Here is a 16,715-nt window from a genome sequence, read left to right as displayed (position 1 = left end):
TTAATTTAAGTTAAATTTAAATTCTGGGACTTAAACTAAATTAAGTCCCAGAATAATACATAGAGCACTGATAGAAATGCTCAATATGCGTCTTCTTAAGTCACCAAGACAACATTCACATAAAACCTACTACATTCACAATTTGTACTTGAGAAAAAATGCTAATTAATAATCAGTTATGGTAACAGCTTTATATGTGAGATAAATATGAGGGATCTTACACTGCTTTAAATAGAAGACAGCACAAACAGAACAAACTACTTTGATATTATATATGGTTATAAAACAAACCATAAATCTGTGGGAATAAAACTGAAAGACTGTTCAAATTTTTTGTAAAACAATCACCTGCGTCAACTGACATTTTACCTGTACAGTGGTGTAATATTGGATCATTTTCCTCAATAAATAAATGATCAATTATAATATTCTTGTCTTATTTGTTTAATTGGGTTCTTGTAGTCTACTTTTAGGACTTGTGTGAAAATCTGATGATGTTTTAGGTTGTATTTATGTAGATATACAGAAAATTTTAACGTTTCAAGCACCATTGTATATACCTGCGTCATGTAAATAAGCTGTGTTATCATTATTCAGATTTGACGTTAGTCGTTTTATTGTATGAAAACATTCACAGCTAAACAACTCCCATTTGGGTGTAACAAAAGTTTCTCCTCCCAAACCGTCAACAGCCTCTTTTTAGCATACTGTAATTAGATCAATTAAATTTGATCTTTTCAATACACATACCTTACAGCACCTGTTTGCCTCACTGGAAATATAACCAGTCTTTCTGTTTTACAAAAATAACATCAACAAAAAATAGGTGGGTTCAGAACAATAAAAAAAAAATTTTTAAAGGACAGCATAAGACAGCATAAGCTTACGTTCAATTAATCTTTATATATATATATATATATATATATATATATATATATATATATATATATATATATATATATATATATATATATATATATATATATATATATATATGCCATTGCCCGAACACCATCATTAGATTCAGTGTGACTGAAACCCAATATGGAAAAAAGTTATAGCCATATATATTTAATTCATTATGTGTACTGGCTAGATGACTTTTTCTGCTTATCAGCCTTTCATTCAGCCTGTCACTATACAGGACCCCACTACTCCACCCTGAATAGGTACGATGGAGAAGAGAAGATAAATAGTGGTGCTAATTTTGAAATTATTCTATTTCCAGGTATATCTGCAATGTTATCAACACAACAAATGCCACACAAACTGGACTAATATGAATGGTATTTCTATTCAAATATTTAGACATTAGGGACTATTTAGTCCTTGGCTCTAATTTCTAAATCTTTCACAAATAAGGCATCATCTCTTTACAGTATGTACAACTCGAATCATTGTATAACTTGATCACTAGGGCTAAAAATGTATTACTGGGCTGTGGTGTTCTCTTAACGTATAACTGCATACTTTACATTGTCTTTGTCATAATGATCACTATTTGTATTTACACCTGTTATTATTCAAATGAGCAAAGACATAATGCAAGTGAAGGAGGGGCCACCCCGTTGACGTTGTAACTAATAACCACTCCTTATAACGTCAATTTGCAGTTTTGATAAATCACCTTCCAAAGACACAGTTTGTTACCTTTACGAAAAATCACTGAGTGTGTTACTGTGCACAGATTTTCACTTGAGACTGGATGGTTATGACTTTGAAGAATAAACTAAGGTAACAAAAACATTTTCACTGTTAATTCTAATGTTTTAATTAATATGTAGTATTTATTTGTACGAAATTAAATGAAAGATCAAAATGACAGATTATTCATTGCAGTCTGGCAGGTGTTGCTTGTTACACAACAGCTATTGGTCTCCATCTCTATAATTATCAGTGATGGAAATAAATTTAGAAGCAATTACAAGGCATTTATGTATTCTCTGATGGAATTGTGTTTTAATGAGAAAGAAAAATTATGATCATGCAAAGGTTTTTAGACTCGTTGACTTCTTGTTTGCTTAAATCATTCATTTTAAATTAAACTAGCATACTATAATATTTCACAGACTACACAATTGATAATCTATAGCAGATATATTAGTTACACAGTTTTAATTTCAGTATCCAGTATAGCATAATGAGAAAATTATACAATAGGCTTTGGTTAACCTTCAGTGACACCTGATTTAATTATGGAAATATCAGAAAAGCCTAGCATATTCTATAAACTAGAAGTGAGAAGTAATATCGCTGTATATCAATAGGTTTGCCTTTTCTAAAAATCATGGCACCAGAAAAACTACACTCCTCACCATATGTAAGTACAATTGATATTTTTGTACTTAAAAATCATTGGAAAATTCTGCAAATATTAGAATTTATTGTTCATTTAACATTAGTCACACATTTATATTGTACTTCACTTTTTTATAATTTGAGTTGAGTCAACATTTACGCTTGGTGGTTAATTTACTAATTATTTCTGCTGGATATATAAGTTTTGTGTGAAATTGAGTGTGAAAATCAAGATTTGTCTCAGTGCCCAACACCAAGCAAATCTGTTACCCTATGTTACATTTATGAAAGTAAGCTTATGGTATTCATTAAGGCAAGTTATATTAAGTTATGGAATATAGTGTTAAATTAAGTTCTGAATATAGTGTTTGCAATATGATTATAATGATTACATACTGTACGATTATTACTACATAATAACATAATTTCTATGTATGAGTTTAATTGGGACACAATTGACCTTTTTTAGGCTTTCTAAAACCCAAAGTCAATAAAGGGATGTGTAACCTGTGCATTAAAAATATATTTTAAATGAACATGTTCTTTATTTGTGACAGTATGTATATGGTGGGTGCTTACCTGGACTGGTGCCCAAGCGTAAGTACCGTTTATTTTCACCAAGAAAAATTTATTTATTGCTGGAATGAAGGCTGTAGGGCATGAGCTAGCTAATGTCAGTGGTTAAAGTATATCAATATACTATGTCAATATTTACTTTAACAAATCCCTCATATAATATTGATTGCAGGACAAAAGAACACCAGAATCCTGAGACATCTAAAATGGAGAAAATGAGGATGAATGATGATTTCAGGCAAAACACAAATGCAACGTATGAAACCAATAAAGAAACTTCCCAACAATCTGCAGCTATACACATTGAAAATGCCACAGGAGCTAGAGCTACCTCTCATACTAATAGTGATACAAAACCAATTAGAGCATTATCCAGTACTGGTACAGCAGTACCTCCCAGGAGAGTCTCGATCAAAAATTCAACAGAAAAAACAAGCTATACTACAACACTGGCTCCTAGACCTATTGGAAATTTACCAGTGATGACTACTCACTCAACGTAGGCTCAACATCTGTTGTTTATTTAATAGATCACTGAAGTAGATGATTATTAATTATCATTGGATAATAATCAATATAATCCTTTGTTTCTCTAGACCTGATTCAAATACAGCTACCGTAAAGCTGGTGTTCGACCGCTCATTTCCTGTTCCCAGTGAGTGTATGGTCTTGAATGCTATCCGAACTCTGCTGATCTCTCGATCTGCAAACATCTCAGATACAGTAAAAGTACTGGGCTTCTACTATAATAGTATGTTCTCCCTTCTAATGACACCATGCATCTACAAACATCTAATTATTTGTCCTTTCCATACAAAACCTATAACTGTTTCAGCCATACTAAAGAAAAAGCAAAAAAGAAAATGATGTTTGATTTGTTCCACAGAAACCTCAGCCAACTCCTATGAAGTTAATTTCATAATCAACATTAGTATCATCATGCCAGAGAACCATGCCCTCAGGAAAAACACCTACAAGCAAATCCAAACATCCATCAACAACACAGTAAGTAAACATGACCACCTGTGTAAGAGTTTGATCTACTGGATTTAATGAGCATGTGATACTTTAAAAAAGGTTAAAAATAAATACATTTTTTAAAATAAAAAAGGTAAAAAAAAAAAATAAATAGACTCATAAGTGATTTGTGAAATCAGTCAGGCAAATGGATTTAAAATTCACAATGACAGAAGAATGTTTAAATATGTTTTTGGTTAATCAAAAGAAAAGTCATGTATTTTCACTTTCCCTGAAAGATTACTTGCTGTAAACCAGTGAGGAGTGAAGTGTGAGTTTCACAATATGTAGACCATTTTTATCAGGCAGGTGTTCCACAACTGTTGGATGTTAGCATCTATGCAATTTTTCTATGCTAAAAAAAAAAAAAAAAAAAAAATCAGGAGGCCTCAACAATGTACAAATAGACAGTTGGTTAAAGTTAGCTAACTAGTGTATTTTACTAGTTTCGCCAAAACACAATAAAATGGAGTTAGAGGAAGTGACTTGCAAAAAGTATCTGTGAACAGCTGTGGGGCCCTTAAATTTACATAGAAAATAAAGTGAAGAGCTGATTAGCAGGGGGGGGACAAGTGTGTTCTCAGTCATGTGCAATTGGTTTGTTGTAATAAGTTCAGTACTGTAAAGTCAGTCAGACAGATTGCATTTCCATAAAAAAAATTTAAATTAGAAATATGTTTTAAATAAGATATATCTTTTCAATGGGATTTACTCGTTGTGGCCAACAAAATGAAGACTGATGAATGTACAGTGAACAATTAAAACTGAAATATCTGTGCTAGGATGGCTACTAGCAGAATTTTAAATATATATTTTCATCTCCAGCTAAACATATTATTAAATGAACCTGGCGCAGAACCATTTGAACCCCATACCTCCTACATCATGTAAGTTCAAAGAAGCATTGGTTTATTAAATCATACTGTACAGTGAATTGTATGATTGTCATGCTTACATTTTGCTGCTCTCCTTACAGGGGTGTGGACATTGAAATAGAGTACAATTTTGGATGTGGGGATTGCAAACGACCAATCAGCTTCCTAAATTTACTCGGTGGTATGTTACACCACAGATTCTGGCCTTATGAATTGAGAATGGGTGGTTGAAATTAAATAAATGCTCCAGTAATTGTATCTGTTATTAAAACTGCTTTCATGCGACTTCACCCACAACAGCTTTAGCAACAACTCCAAGAACGACAACAGTTCCTCCAACAACTTCAAGGCATGACAACATGTAAGCTCAACCTCTGATATGTATACACCGACCATCACACCCATTTGTGCTTGCTGAACATCCCATTCCTGATTTATTCCCCCTGTGCTTTTATAATAAGCTCCACTCTTCTGGGAAGGCTTTTCACTAAATTTTGGAGCATGGCTGTGGGGATTTGTGTTCATTCAGCTACAAGAGCAGTAGTGAGGCCAGCCACTGATGTTGGGTTGGGAGGCCTTGGGTGCAGTCTGCAATCAGTTAGGTTGAGGTCAAGGCTTAACATGCCAGGTCTTCATGGAGCTCGCTTTGTGCACAGGCACACTGTCATGCTGGAACAGGTTTGGCCTCTTAGTTCCGGTTAAGGAACAATTTGTAATGATACAGCGTATAAAGGCATCCTGCACATTTGTCTATTTCCAACTTTGTGGCAACCACCAATGTGTATAATGGTCATGGGCTCACATACTTTTGGCCATATAATGTACTTAATGGATATTGTGAATTGCATTGTGAATTACCAATGTAAAACTGTGTAATAATATATACTGATGTTACTGAAGCATTAGTAGTTCTGTTTTATTGATCAGCTTCTCGTTCTCCATGTATTTTAGTAATAATTTCTTATGTTCTTTCCTTTTCAGAACTGGAACTGTATACATTTATATTAAGGTTATATTTGAGAACTTGACACATGTACCTACCGAGGGTGATGTTATCAGTGCTGCTAATGATCTCCTGGAATCAAACAAATCAGTGAGAGATCTTGGAATAGAAGAACTGACTGACCCTGTCAGCATAAAGAACATCACCTATCAGAGTAAGTATCTTTCCTTATTAGTCGTCCATATTCTCTAAGTAAAAACACATTTTCATATAAATAAGACAATATGAAACTAATAAAACCGACTTAAGCAGTAAAACTTAATCAATCTCTCACTTTAGAAACAGGAAGCAACTCATATAGCATAGACTTTGCATTCAAAATCAGCAATGTGAGCATGTCTGTGATGACGGACCAGAGGAGCGCAACATATGAGTTAATACAGTACAAAATCAACAGCCTGGTGAGTGAAAGATATTGTTTTGGGTCACTCAATGACTTTATATTACATTAACAAATAAATATTGCTATTGCAGATGTAAGTTACTAAATAAATATTTTCACTTATATTCAGATGAACACAATCTTGAATGCCCCAACTGAGGCATCAATTAACTTCTCACAAGCAAATTACACGTAAGTGATGACTCAGACTCTTCCTTTGTTTTATACACACATTTGAATTCTTATTTTAAAAATGGGAAATAAAGTCTGTATTCATTTACATGAATTTCTTTCTGCATTTATTTCAGGGGTAATGCTACATTAATAGAGGCAACTGAAATATACATCTATAGGGAGTGTGATATCAAGTCAACAAGTGAGTTTCTTCTTCAACTCCTAACACTTCATACACCTCCTGCCATTGGATCAGCTGAGGTTCAAACCACCCTGGTGTTCAACTCGTCCTCTCCTGTTCCCAGTGAGAGTTTGGTCCTCGGTGCTATCGCAGCTCTGCTTAACTCTCGACTCACAAACCTCACTGACTCTGTAACAGTGCTGAACTTCACCTATGAGAGTATGTTTTCCTTTCTAAGTGTACAATACAACCACAAATGTCCAAATCTTGGTCCTTTCTTTTTAAATCTGTAACAATCAGAATAATATTTGCTTTTTTCAACAGAAATATCAGAAACATCCTATGCAATCATTTTCATATTCAAGATCAGTAACATCAGCATTCCCAAGAACCCTAACCTCAGGAACGAAACCCACAGCCATGTAAAGAGCATCATCAATGACGCTGTGAGTGTACATAACACCTGCATCACATAACATAATCTATTAATGAGGACTTGTTTTAGAACAGTGTATACCAGAACCCAAATGGCATGTTTACAAATACCAACATAGACTCAACAAGAATTTGGGGAATCACATCTGAAAATGTATTGTAAACATCTTCATTCATTCATTCATCTTCAGTAAGTGGTCTATCGTAGTCAAGGTCGCAGTGGAATACAGAGCCCATACCCAGAACACTGGGCATGAAGCGAGAATACACCCTGGATGGGATGGTTGTCCATCGCAGAACATTTTAATCATGTCATGTTGCTAAAAAATATCTTTTCAAGTGTGCAATAAATGAAATCTTTTACAGTTGTGCCAACACACTGAATGATGAATTCACAATTAATTGTGGAATAGCTAAGAATGTGCAAGTGGATGTGTTGACACAACTATGCTGACAAATACATGCTCTTGTCTTTAGCTAAACATGCTACTAAATAGGCCTTGTGCAGTGCGATTTGAAAGCAACAATTTCAACTTCACGTAAGTAATATTTCTCTTTTAAAATTACTTGCTATTGTTATGGTTTAGTTTACAGTGTGTTTATAATGGCAACATTATGGCAATATTGATGTATTCACTTAACAGAAGATCAGAAGATAAGATTTATGGATACATTAACTACACTTTCCAACAATCAGAAACCAAAAAACCAGCCAGCTTCCTCGATGAACTCAAGATTATGTAAGACGAAGACGTCATATATACATTTAATTATTCTAAATAATTATTCATGAAGTTACATTGAAAGAAAGTAAAAATGATGCTTTTTTCCTCTAGACCTGGTTTGGTTGTGGTCAATGCCACCCTGGTGTTCAACTCGTCCTCTCCTATTACCTGTGAGAGTTTTTACCACAGTGCTCTCGAAGCTCTGCTGAACTCTAGACACACAAACCTTACTGAGTCTGTAAGACTGCTGACCTGTGAGGGTACGTTCTCCTTTCTTATCTCACAAAACATTTAAACCTGAACCATTCATTGTCCCTTTCTAATGAAATTTGTAACTCCATCAATCTTATTGAAGCACATTTGATTTTTTTCCACAGAAATTTCAAACACGTCCTACACAGTTAGCATTAAATTCATCAGTAACATCAGCATGCCGAGCAACCCTGACCTCAGGAACGACACCTACACACAAGTGGAGAACATCATCAATAACACTGTGAGTGTACATCACCATGTGCTTAGCAGATACTGTTCCTCTGATCAGAATTTATTTTGATCTTTAACTCATGTCTTACGTTGACTTAAATAATCGTAGACACAGATGTGGTGTCGGAAATATCTCATAATGTTAATTATAATAAGAATCCTTATTATTTTATTTGTTCACAAATGCAAGTTGAAAGAGTTTTCAATTTTGAGCAAAAGATTAAATGATGACTGAACAGGCAATTGCTCGTTGTAGGAATACTGATGCTGTGCAGTTACATTTGTCAGGACAATTAATATTAAAAATGAAATATGTTGAATTTTCTCTCCAGGTAAACACACTTCTAAACAATCCTGGTTCAGATCCATGCAATCCCACTACCTCCAACTTCACGTAAGTTCATGCAGAAGATTGCAGTCCTGAAATTTCTCTGTGAAATTCTCATTGTGAAGTCATTTGTATCGTGACAATATTGCTTTCTCTTCATAATAGGAGTTCAGAGAATAAAGTTACTGGTTACATGGAATACAATCTCAAAGTCTCCCTCAATCAGACTGGGAAAGGTAGGTTTCACCACAACTTGATAATCTTGCTCAATAAAAGTGTGTGTAATTTCTCTTTCTAATGAATCTGAAATTGTTTATCTTCCTCTAAATTACTCCGGCACTAAAAATTATTATGTTGTTGAATCATCTACAACGATTACTCCAACTACAGCTACAGTGCCGACTTCTCCAGAACCTCCATCCACAATGTACGAGAAATTTCTTTAATGGATATTTAAGCAAGATTTACATTTCCATTTTATTTCCATTTTATTTACATTTCCATTTTGATGCATTTTAAATTGGAACTTTTTGTGTTTCTCTAGCAACGGATCAGCTGTGGTTCAAACCAGGCTGGTGTTCAACTCGTCCTCTCGTGGTTGCACTCAGAGTGTCATTCCCAAGTTTATCGCATGGCTGATTGAGTCTGAACTCAATAAACAGAGTCAGAGTGTCGTTCTCCATGTTCTCGAAGCTCTGCTGAACTCTACACTCTCAAACCTCACTGAGCCTGTAAAAGTGTTGAATTACACCATTGAGGGTACGTTCTCCTTTCTTATCTCACAATACATTTACACCTAAACAATTCATTGTCCTTTTCTAATGAAATCTGTAACTCCATCAATCTTATTGAAGCACATTTGATTTTTTTTCCACAGAAATTTCAAACACCTCCTACGCAGTTAACATTACATTCAGCATCAGTAACATCAGCATGCCGAACAACCCTGACCTCAGGAACGATACCAACACCCAAGTGGAGAACATCATCAATAACGCTGTGAGTGTACATCACCATGTGATTAGCAGATACTGTTCCTCTGATCAGAATATATTTTGATCTTTAACTCATGTCTTACCTTAATTTAAATAATCGTAGACTCTGATGGCTGTGATAATCGTAGACATCACGTAGGCTGTGATGTGGGAAATATCTCATAATGTTAATTATAATAAAACTTATTATTGTTATTTTATTTGTTCACAAATGCAAGTTGAAAGAGTTTTCAGTTTTGAGCAAAAGATTAAATGATGACTGAACAGTCAATTGCTCGTTGTAGGAAGACTGATGCTGAGCAGTTACATTTGTCAGGACAATTAAAATTAAAAATTAAATATCTTGAATTTTCTCTCCAGGTAAATACACTTCTATATAAATCTGGTTCAGATCCATTAAAACCCACTAACTCCAACTTCACGTAAGTTCAGGCAGAAGATTGCAGTCCTGAAATAACTCTGTGAAATTCTCATTGTGAAGTCATTTGTATCGTGACAATATTGCTTTCTCTTCATAATAGGAGTTCAGAGAATGAAGTTACTGGTTACATGGAATACAACCTCCAAACCTCCCTCAATCAGACTGGGAATGGTAGGTTTCACCACAATTTGATAATCTTGCTCAAAAAAAGTGTGTGTAATTTCTCTTTCTAATGATTCTGAAATTGTTTATCTTCCTCTAAATTACTCCGTCACTAAAAATGATTCTGTTGTTGAATCATCTACAACGATTACTCCAACTACAGCTACAGTGCCGACTTCTCCAGAACCTTCATCCACAATGTACGAGAGCATTCTTTAATTGATATTGAAGCAAGATTCACATTTCAATAAAAATCTGTGATTTATTTATAAATGATGGCTTTTTGTGTTTCTTTAGCAACGGATCAGCTGTGGTTCAAACCAGGCTGGTGTTCAACTCGTCCTCTCCTGTTTGCACTCAGAGTGTCATTCCCAAGTTTATCGCATGGCTGATTGAGTCTGAACTCAATAACCAAAGTCAGAGTGTCGTTCGCCATGTTCTCGAAGATCTGGTGAACTCTAAACTCAAAAACCTCACTGAGCCTATAAAAGTGTTGAATTACACTGTTGAGGGTACGTTCTCCTTTCTTATCTCACAATACATTTACAGCTGAACAATTCATTGTCCCTTTCTAATGAAATCTGTTACTCCATCAGTCTTACTGAAGCACATTTGATTTTATTTCCACAGAAATTTCAAACGGCTCATACGCAGTTAACATTACATTCAGCATTAGTAACATCAGCATGCCGAGCAACCCTGACCTCAGGAACGACACCTTCACCCATGTGGAGAACATCATCAATAACACTGTGAGTGTACATCACCATGTGATTAGCAGATACTGTTCCTCTGATCAGAATTTAGTTTGAACTTTAACCCATTTCTTACCCACATGTAAATCATTACAGTCTCAGCTACGGTGTGGGAAATGACTCATAATATTAGTTTAAATTAAAAGTATTATTATTTTATTTGTTCACAAATGCAAATTGAAAGAGTTTTCAGTTTTGAGCAAAAGATTAAATGATGACTGAACAGTCAAATGCTCCTTGTAGGAAGACTGAGGCTGTACAGTTACATTTGTCAGGACAATTAATATTAAAAATGATATATCTTGAATTTTCTCCCCAGGTAAACACACTTCTATATAAACCTGGTTCAGATCCATTAAATCCAGCAACCTCCAACTTCAGGTAAGTTCATGCAGAAGATTGCAGTTCTGAAATTTCTCTGTGAAATTCTCATTGTGAAGTCATTTGTATTGTGACAATATTGCTTTCTCTTCATAATAGGAGTTCAGAGAATGAAGTTACTGGTTACATGGAATACAATCTCAAAGTCTCCCTCAATCAGACTGGGAATGGTAGGTTTCACCACAATTTGATAATCTTGCTCAATAAAAGTGTGTGTAATTTCTCTTTCTAATGATTCTGAAATTGTTTATCTTCCTCTAAATTACTCCATCACTAAAAATTATTCTGTTGTTGAATCCTCTACAACAAATACTCCAACAGCTACAGTGCCGACTTCTTCAGAACCTCCATCCACAATGTACGAGAAATTTCTTTAATGGATATTTAAGCAGGATTTACATTTCGATTAAAATCTGTGATGTATTTATAAACGATGACTTTTTGTGTTTCTCTAGCAACGGATCAGCTGTGGTTCAAACCAGGCTGGTGTTCAACTCGTCCTCTCCTGTTCTCAATGAGAGTGTCCTCCCCAAAATTATGGCATTATTGATTGACTCTAAACGCCAAAACATTGATGAGAGTGTCGTCCTTGGTGTTCTCCAAGCTCTGCTGAACTCTATACTTTCAAACCTCACTGAGCGTGTAAAAGTGTTGAATTACACCATTGAGGGTACATTCTCCTTTCTTACCTCAATATACATTTAAACCTGAACAATTCATTGTCACTTTCTAATGAACTCTGTAACTCCATCAATCTTATTGAAGCGCATTTGATTTTTTTCCACAGAAATTGCAAACGGCTCCTACGCAGTTAACATTACATTCAGCATCAGTAACATCAGCATGCCGAGCAACCCTGACCTCAGGAACGATACCTTCACCCATGTGGAGAACATCATCAATAACACTGTGAGTGTACATCACCATGTGATTAGCAGATACTGTTCCTCTGATCAGATTTTATTTTGATCTTTGACCAATGTTTTACCCTAACATAAATCCTCATAGACTCAGCTGTGGCGTGTGAATTATCACATAATGTTAATTATAATAAGAATTATTATTATTTTATTTGTTCACAAATGCAAGTTGAAAGATTTTTCGGTTTTGAGCAAAAGATTAAATGATGACTGAACAGGCAATTGCTCGTTGTAGGAAGACTGATGCTGAGCAGTTACATTTGTCAGGACAATTAATATTAAAAATGAACTATCTTGAATTTTCTCTCCAGGTAAACACAATTCTAAACAATCCTGGTTCAGATCCATTAAAACCCACTACCTCCAACTTCACGTAAGTTCAGGCAGAAGATTGCAGTTCTGAAATTTCTCTGTGAAATTCTCATTGTGAAGTCATTTGTATCGTGACAATATTGATTTCTCTTCATAATAGGAGTTCAGAGAATGAAGTTACTGGTTACATGGAATACAATCTCAAAGTCTCCCTCAATCAGACTGGGAATGGTAGGTTTCAACACAACTTGATAATCTTGCTCAATAAAAGTGTGTGTAATTTCTCTTTCTAATGAATCTGAAATTGTTTATCTTCCTCTAAATAACTCTGGCACTCAAAAATTATTCTGTTGCAGAACAAAGCACAAGAACTACCGTGACGACTTCTCCAGAACCTCCATCCACAATGTACGAGAAATTTCTTTAATGGATATTTAAGCAGGATTTACATTTCCATTAAAATCTGTGCTGTATTTATAAATGATGACTTTTTTGTGTTTCTCTAGCAATGGATCAGCTGTGGTTCAAACCAGGCTGGTGTTCAACCCGTCCTCTCCTGTTCTCAATGAGACTGCCGTCCTCAGTGCTCTCCAAGCTCTGCTGAACTCTACACTCTCAAACCTCACTGAGCCTGTAAAAGTGTTGAATTGCACTGTTGAGGGTACGTTCTCCTTTCTTATCTCACAATACATTTAATCCTGCACAATTCATTGTCCCTTTCTAATGAAATCTGTAACTCCATCAATCTTATTGAAGCACATTTGATATTTTTCCACAGAAATTTCAAACGGCTCCTACGCAGTTAACATTACATTCAGCATCAGTAACATCAGCAAGCCGAGCAACCCTGACCTCAGGAACGATACCTTCACCCATGTGGAGAACATCATCAATAACACTGTGAGTGTACATCACCATGTGATTAGCAGATACTGCTCCTCTGATCAGAATTTACTTTGATCTTTGACCCATTTTTTACCTTAACATAAATCCTCAAAGACTCAGCTGTGGCGTGTGAATTATCGCATAATGTTAATTATAATAAGAATTATTATTATTTTATTTGTTCACAAATGCAATTTGAAAGATTTTTCAGTTTTGAGCAAAAGATTAAATGATGACTGAACAGGCAATTGCTCGTTGTAGGAAGACTGATGCTGTGCAGTTACATCTGTCAGGACAATTAATATTAAAAATGAAATATCTTGAATTTTCTCTCCAGGTAAACACACTTCTAAACAATTTTGGTTCAGATCCATTAAAACCCACTACCTCCAACTTCACGTAAGTTCAGGCAAAAGATTGCAGTCCTGAAATTTCTCTGTGAAATTCTCACTGTGAAGTCATTTGTATCGTGACAATATTGCTTTCTCTTCGTAATAGGAGTTCAGAGAATGAAGTTACTGGTTACATGGAATACAATCTCAAAGTCTCCCTCAATCAAACTGGGAATGGTAGGTTTCACCACAACTTGATAATCTTGCTCAAGAAAACTCTTTGTAATTTCTCTTTCTAATGATTCTGAAATTGTTTTTCTTCCTCTAAATTACTCCGTCACTAAAAATGATTCTGTTGTTGAATCCTCTACAACGATTACTCCAACTACAGCTACAGTGCCGACTTCTCCAAAACCTCCATCCACAATGTACGAGAAATTTCTTTAATGGATATTTAAGCAGGATTTACATTTTCATTAAAATCTGTGATGTATTTATAAATAATGATGACTTTTTGTGTTTCTCTAGCAACGGATCAGCTGTGGTTCAAACCAGGCTGGTGTTCAACTCGTCCTCTCCTGTTCTCAATGAGACTGCCGTCCTCAGTGCTCTCCAAGCTCTGCTGAACTCTACACTTTCAAACCTCACTGAGCCTGAAAAAGTGTTGAATTACACTGTTGAGGGTATGTTCTCCTTTCTTATCTCACAATACATTTAATCCTGAACAATTCATTGTCCCTTTCTAATGAAATTTGTAACTCCATCAATCTTATTGAAGCACATCGAATTTTTTTTCCACAGAAATTTCAAACGGCTCCTACGCAGTTAACATTACATTCAGCATCAGTAACATCAGCATGCTGAGCAACCCTGACCTCAGGAACGATACCTTCACCCATGTGGAGAAGATCATCAATAACACTGTGAGTGTACATCACCATGTGATTAGCAGATACTGTTCCTCTGATCAGAATTTATTTTGATCTTTAACTCATGTCTTACCTTAACTTAAATCCTCGTAGACTCAGCTGTGATGTGGGAAATATCTCATAATATTAATTATAATAAGAATTTTAATTATTATTTTGTTTGTTTAAAAATGCAAGTTGAAAGATTGTTCGGTTTTGAGCAAAAGATTAAATGATGACTGAACAGGCAATTGCTCGTTGTAGGAAGACTGATGCTGTACAGTTATATTTATCTGAACAATTAATATTAAAAATGAAATATCTTGAATTTTCTCTCCAGGTAAACACACTTCTAAACAATTTTGGTTCAGATCCATTAAAACCCACTACCTCCAACTTCACGTAAGTTCAGGCAGAAGATTGCAGTCCTGAAATTTCTCTGTGAAATTCTCACTGTGAAGTCATTTGTATCGTGACAATATTGCTTTCTCTTCATAATAGGAGTTCAGAGAATGAAGTTACTGGTTACATGGAATACAATCTCAAAGTCTCCCTCAATCAGACTGGGAATGGTAGGTTTCACCACAGTTTGATAATCTTGCTCAATAAAACTCTTTGTAATTTCTCTTTCTAATGATTCTGAAATTGTTTATCTTCCTCTAAATTACTCCGTCACTAAAAATGATTCTGTTGTTGAATCCTCTACAACGATTACTCCAACTACAGCTACAGTGCCGACTTCTCCAAAACCTCCATCCACAATGTACGAGAAATTTCTTTAATGGATATTTAAGCAGGATTTACATTTACATTAAAATCTGTGATGTATTTATAAATGATGAGTTTTTGTGTTTTTCTAGCAATGGATCAGCTGTGGTTCAAACCAGGCTGGTGTTCAACTCGTCCTCTCCTGTTCTCAATGAGACTGCCGTCCTCAGTGCTCTCCAAGCTCTGCTGAACTCTACACTTTCAAACCTCACTGAGCCTGAAAAAGTGTTGAATTGCACTGTTGAGGGTACGTTCTCCTTTCTTATCTCACAATACATTTAATCCTGAACAATTCATTGTCCCTTTCTAATGAAATTTGTAACTCCATCAATCTTATTGAAGCACATTTGATATTTTTCCACAGAAATTTCAAACGGCTCCTACGCAGTTAACATTACATTCAGCATCAGTAACATCAGCATGCCGAGCAACCCTGACCTCAGGAACGATACCTTCACCCATGTGGAGAACATCATCAATAACACTGTGAGTGTACATCACCATGTGATTAGCAGATACTGTTCCTCTGATCAGAATTTATTTTGATCTTTGACCCATTTTTTACCTTAACATAAATCCTCGTAGACTCAGCTGTGGCGTGTGAATTATCACATAATGTTAATTATAATCAGAATTATTATTATTTTATTTGTTCACAAATGCAATTTGAAAGATTTTTCAGTTTTGAGCAAAAGATTAAATGATGACTGAACAGGCAATTGCTCGTTGTAGGAAGACTGATGCTGTACAGTTACATCTGTCAGGACAATTAATATTAAAAATGAAATATCTTGAACTTTCTCTCCAGGTAAACACACTTCTAAACATTTTTGGTTCAGATCCATTAAAACCCACTACCTCCAACTTCACGTAAGTTCAGGCAGAAGATTGCAGTCCTGAAATTTCTCTGTGAAATTCTCATTGTGGAGTCATTTGTATCGTGACAATATTGATTTCTCTTCATAATAGGAGTTCAGAGAATGAAGTTACTGGTTACATGGAATACATTCTCCAAAACTCTAGGAAAGGTAGGTTTCACCACAATTTGACAATCTTGCTCAATAAAAGTGTGTGTAATTTCTCTTTCTAATGATTCTGAAATTGTTTATCTTCCTGTAAATTTCAGTGCCGACTTCTCCAGAACCTCCATCAACAATGTACGAGAAATTTCTTTAATGGATATTTAAGCAGGATTTACATTTTCATTAAAATCTGTGATGTATTTATAAATGATGACTTTTTGTGTTTCTCTAGCAATGGATCAGCTGTGGTTCAAACCAGGCTGGTGTTCAACTCGTCCTCTCCTGTTCTCAATGAGTCTGCCGTCCTCAGTGCTCTCCAAGCTCTGCTGAACTCTACACTCTCAAACCTCACTGAGCCTGTAAAAGTGTTGAAT

The 16,715-nt window shown here is 35.2% G+C and overlaps 1 protein-coding gene across 1 annotated transcript; it reads left to right on the top strand.

The window, feature by feature from the left end:
* The first annotated feature begins 1,623 nt into the window (after nucleotides 1-1,623).
* Nucleotides 1,624-16,671, top strand: LOC108263771 (uncharacterized). Its single transcript, XM_053679979.1, has 47 exons — nucleotides 1,624-1,734; nucleotides 2,268-2,320; nucleotides 2,856-2,895; nucleotides 3,047-3,373; nucleotides 3,471-3,625; nucleotides 3,761-3,879; nucleotides 4,717-4,778; nucleotides 4,868-4,947; nucleotides 5,067-5,127; nucleotides 5,748-5,923; nucleotides 6,049-6,170; nucleotides 6,282-6,343; nucleotides 6,460-6,725; nucleotides 6,831-6,952; nucleotides 7,419-7,480; nucleotides 7,586-7,681; nucleotides 7,778-7,926; nucleotides 8,044-8,162; nucleotides 8,485-8,546; nucleotides 8,646-8,716; nucleotides 8,871-8,907; nucleotides 9,025-9,239; nucleotides 9,358-9,479; nucleotides 9,836-9,897; nucleotides 9,997-10,067; nucleotides 10,222-10,258; nucleotides 10,356-10,570; nucleotides 10,689-10,810; nucleotides 11,133-11,194; nucleotides 11,294-11,364; nucleotides 11,516-11,552; nucleotides 11,650-11,864; nucleotides 11,982-12,103; nucleotides 12,426-12,487; nucleotides 12,587-12,657; nucleotides 12,783-12,834; nucleotides 12,933-13,087; nucleotides 13,205-13,326; nucleotides 13,649-13,710; nucleotides 14,172-14,326; nucleotides 14,445-14,566; nucleotides 14,892-14,953; nucleotides 15,412-15,566; nucleotides 15,684-15,805; nucleotides 16,128-16,189; nucleotides 16,289-16,347; nucleotides 16,574-16,671. The coding sequence occupies exons 1-47, from the start codon at nucleotides 1,706-1,708 to the stop codon at nucleotides 16,669-16,671; spliced, it is 4,980 nt and encodes a 1,659-aa protein (XP_053535954.1). The 5' UTR covers nucleotides 1,624-1,705.
* The last annotated feature ends 44 nt before the right edge of the window (nucleotides 16,672-16,715 follow it).

The sequence above is a fragment of the Ictalurus punctatus genome, chromosome 3, assembly GCF_001660625.3.
Source record: "Ictalurus punctatus breed USDA103 chromosome 3, Coco_2.0, whole genome shotgun sequence".
NCBI lineage: Eukaryota > Metazoa > Chordata > Actinopteri > Siluriformes > Ictaluridae > Ictalurus > Ictalurus punctatus.
The sequence above is the reverse complement of the archived record's forward strand: the minus strand, read 5'-3'. Positions and strand labels throughout refer to the sequence as shown.

What these genes read in the sequence shown, in the direction of transcription:
- LOC108263771 (XM_053679979.1), top strand. Translation starts at nt 1,706, where the DNA reads ATGGTTATGACTTTGAAGAATAAACTAAG. An exon ending in TTCTCACAAGCAAATTACAC is followed by an intron (nt 6,344 to 6,459) that starts GTAAGTGATGAC and finishes CATTTATTTCAG; the next exon opens with GGGTAATGCTACATTAATAG. An exon ending in CCAGCAACCTCCAACTTCAG is followed by an intron (nt 11,195 to 11,293) that starts GTAAGTTCATGC and finishes TCTTCATAATAG; the next exon opens with GAGTTCAGAGAATGAAGTTA.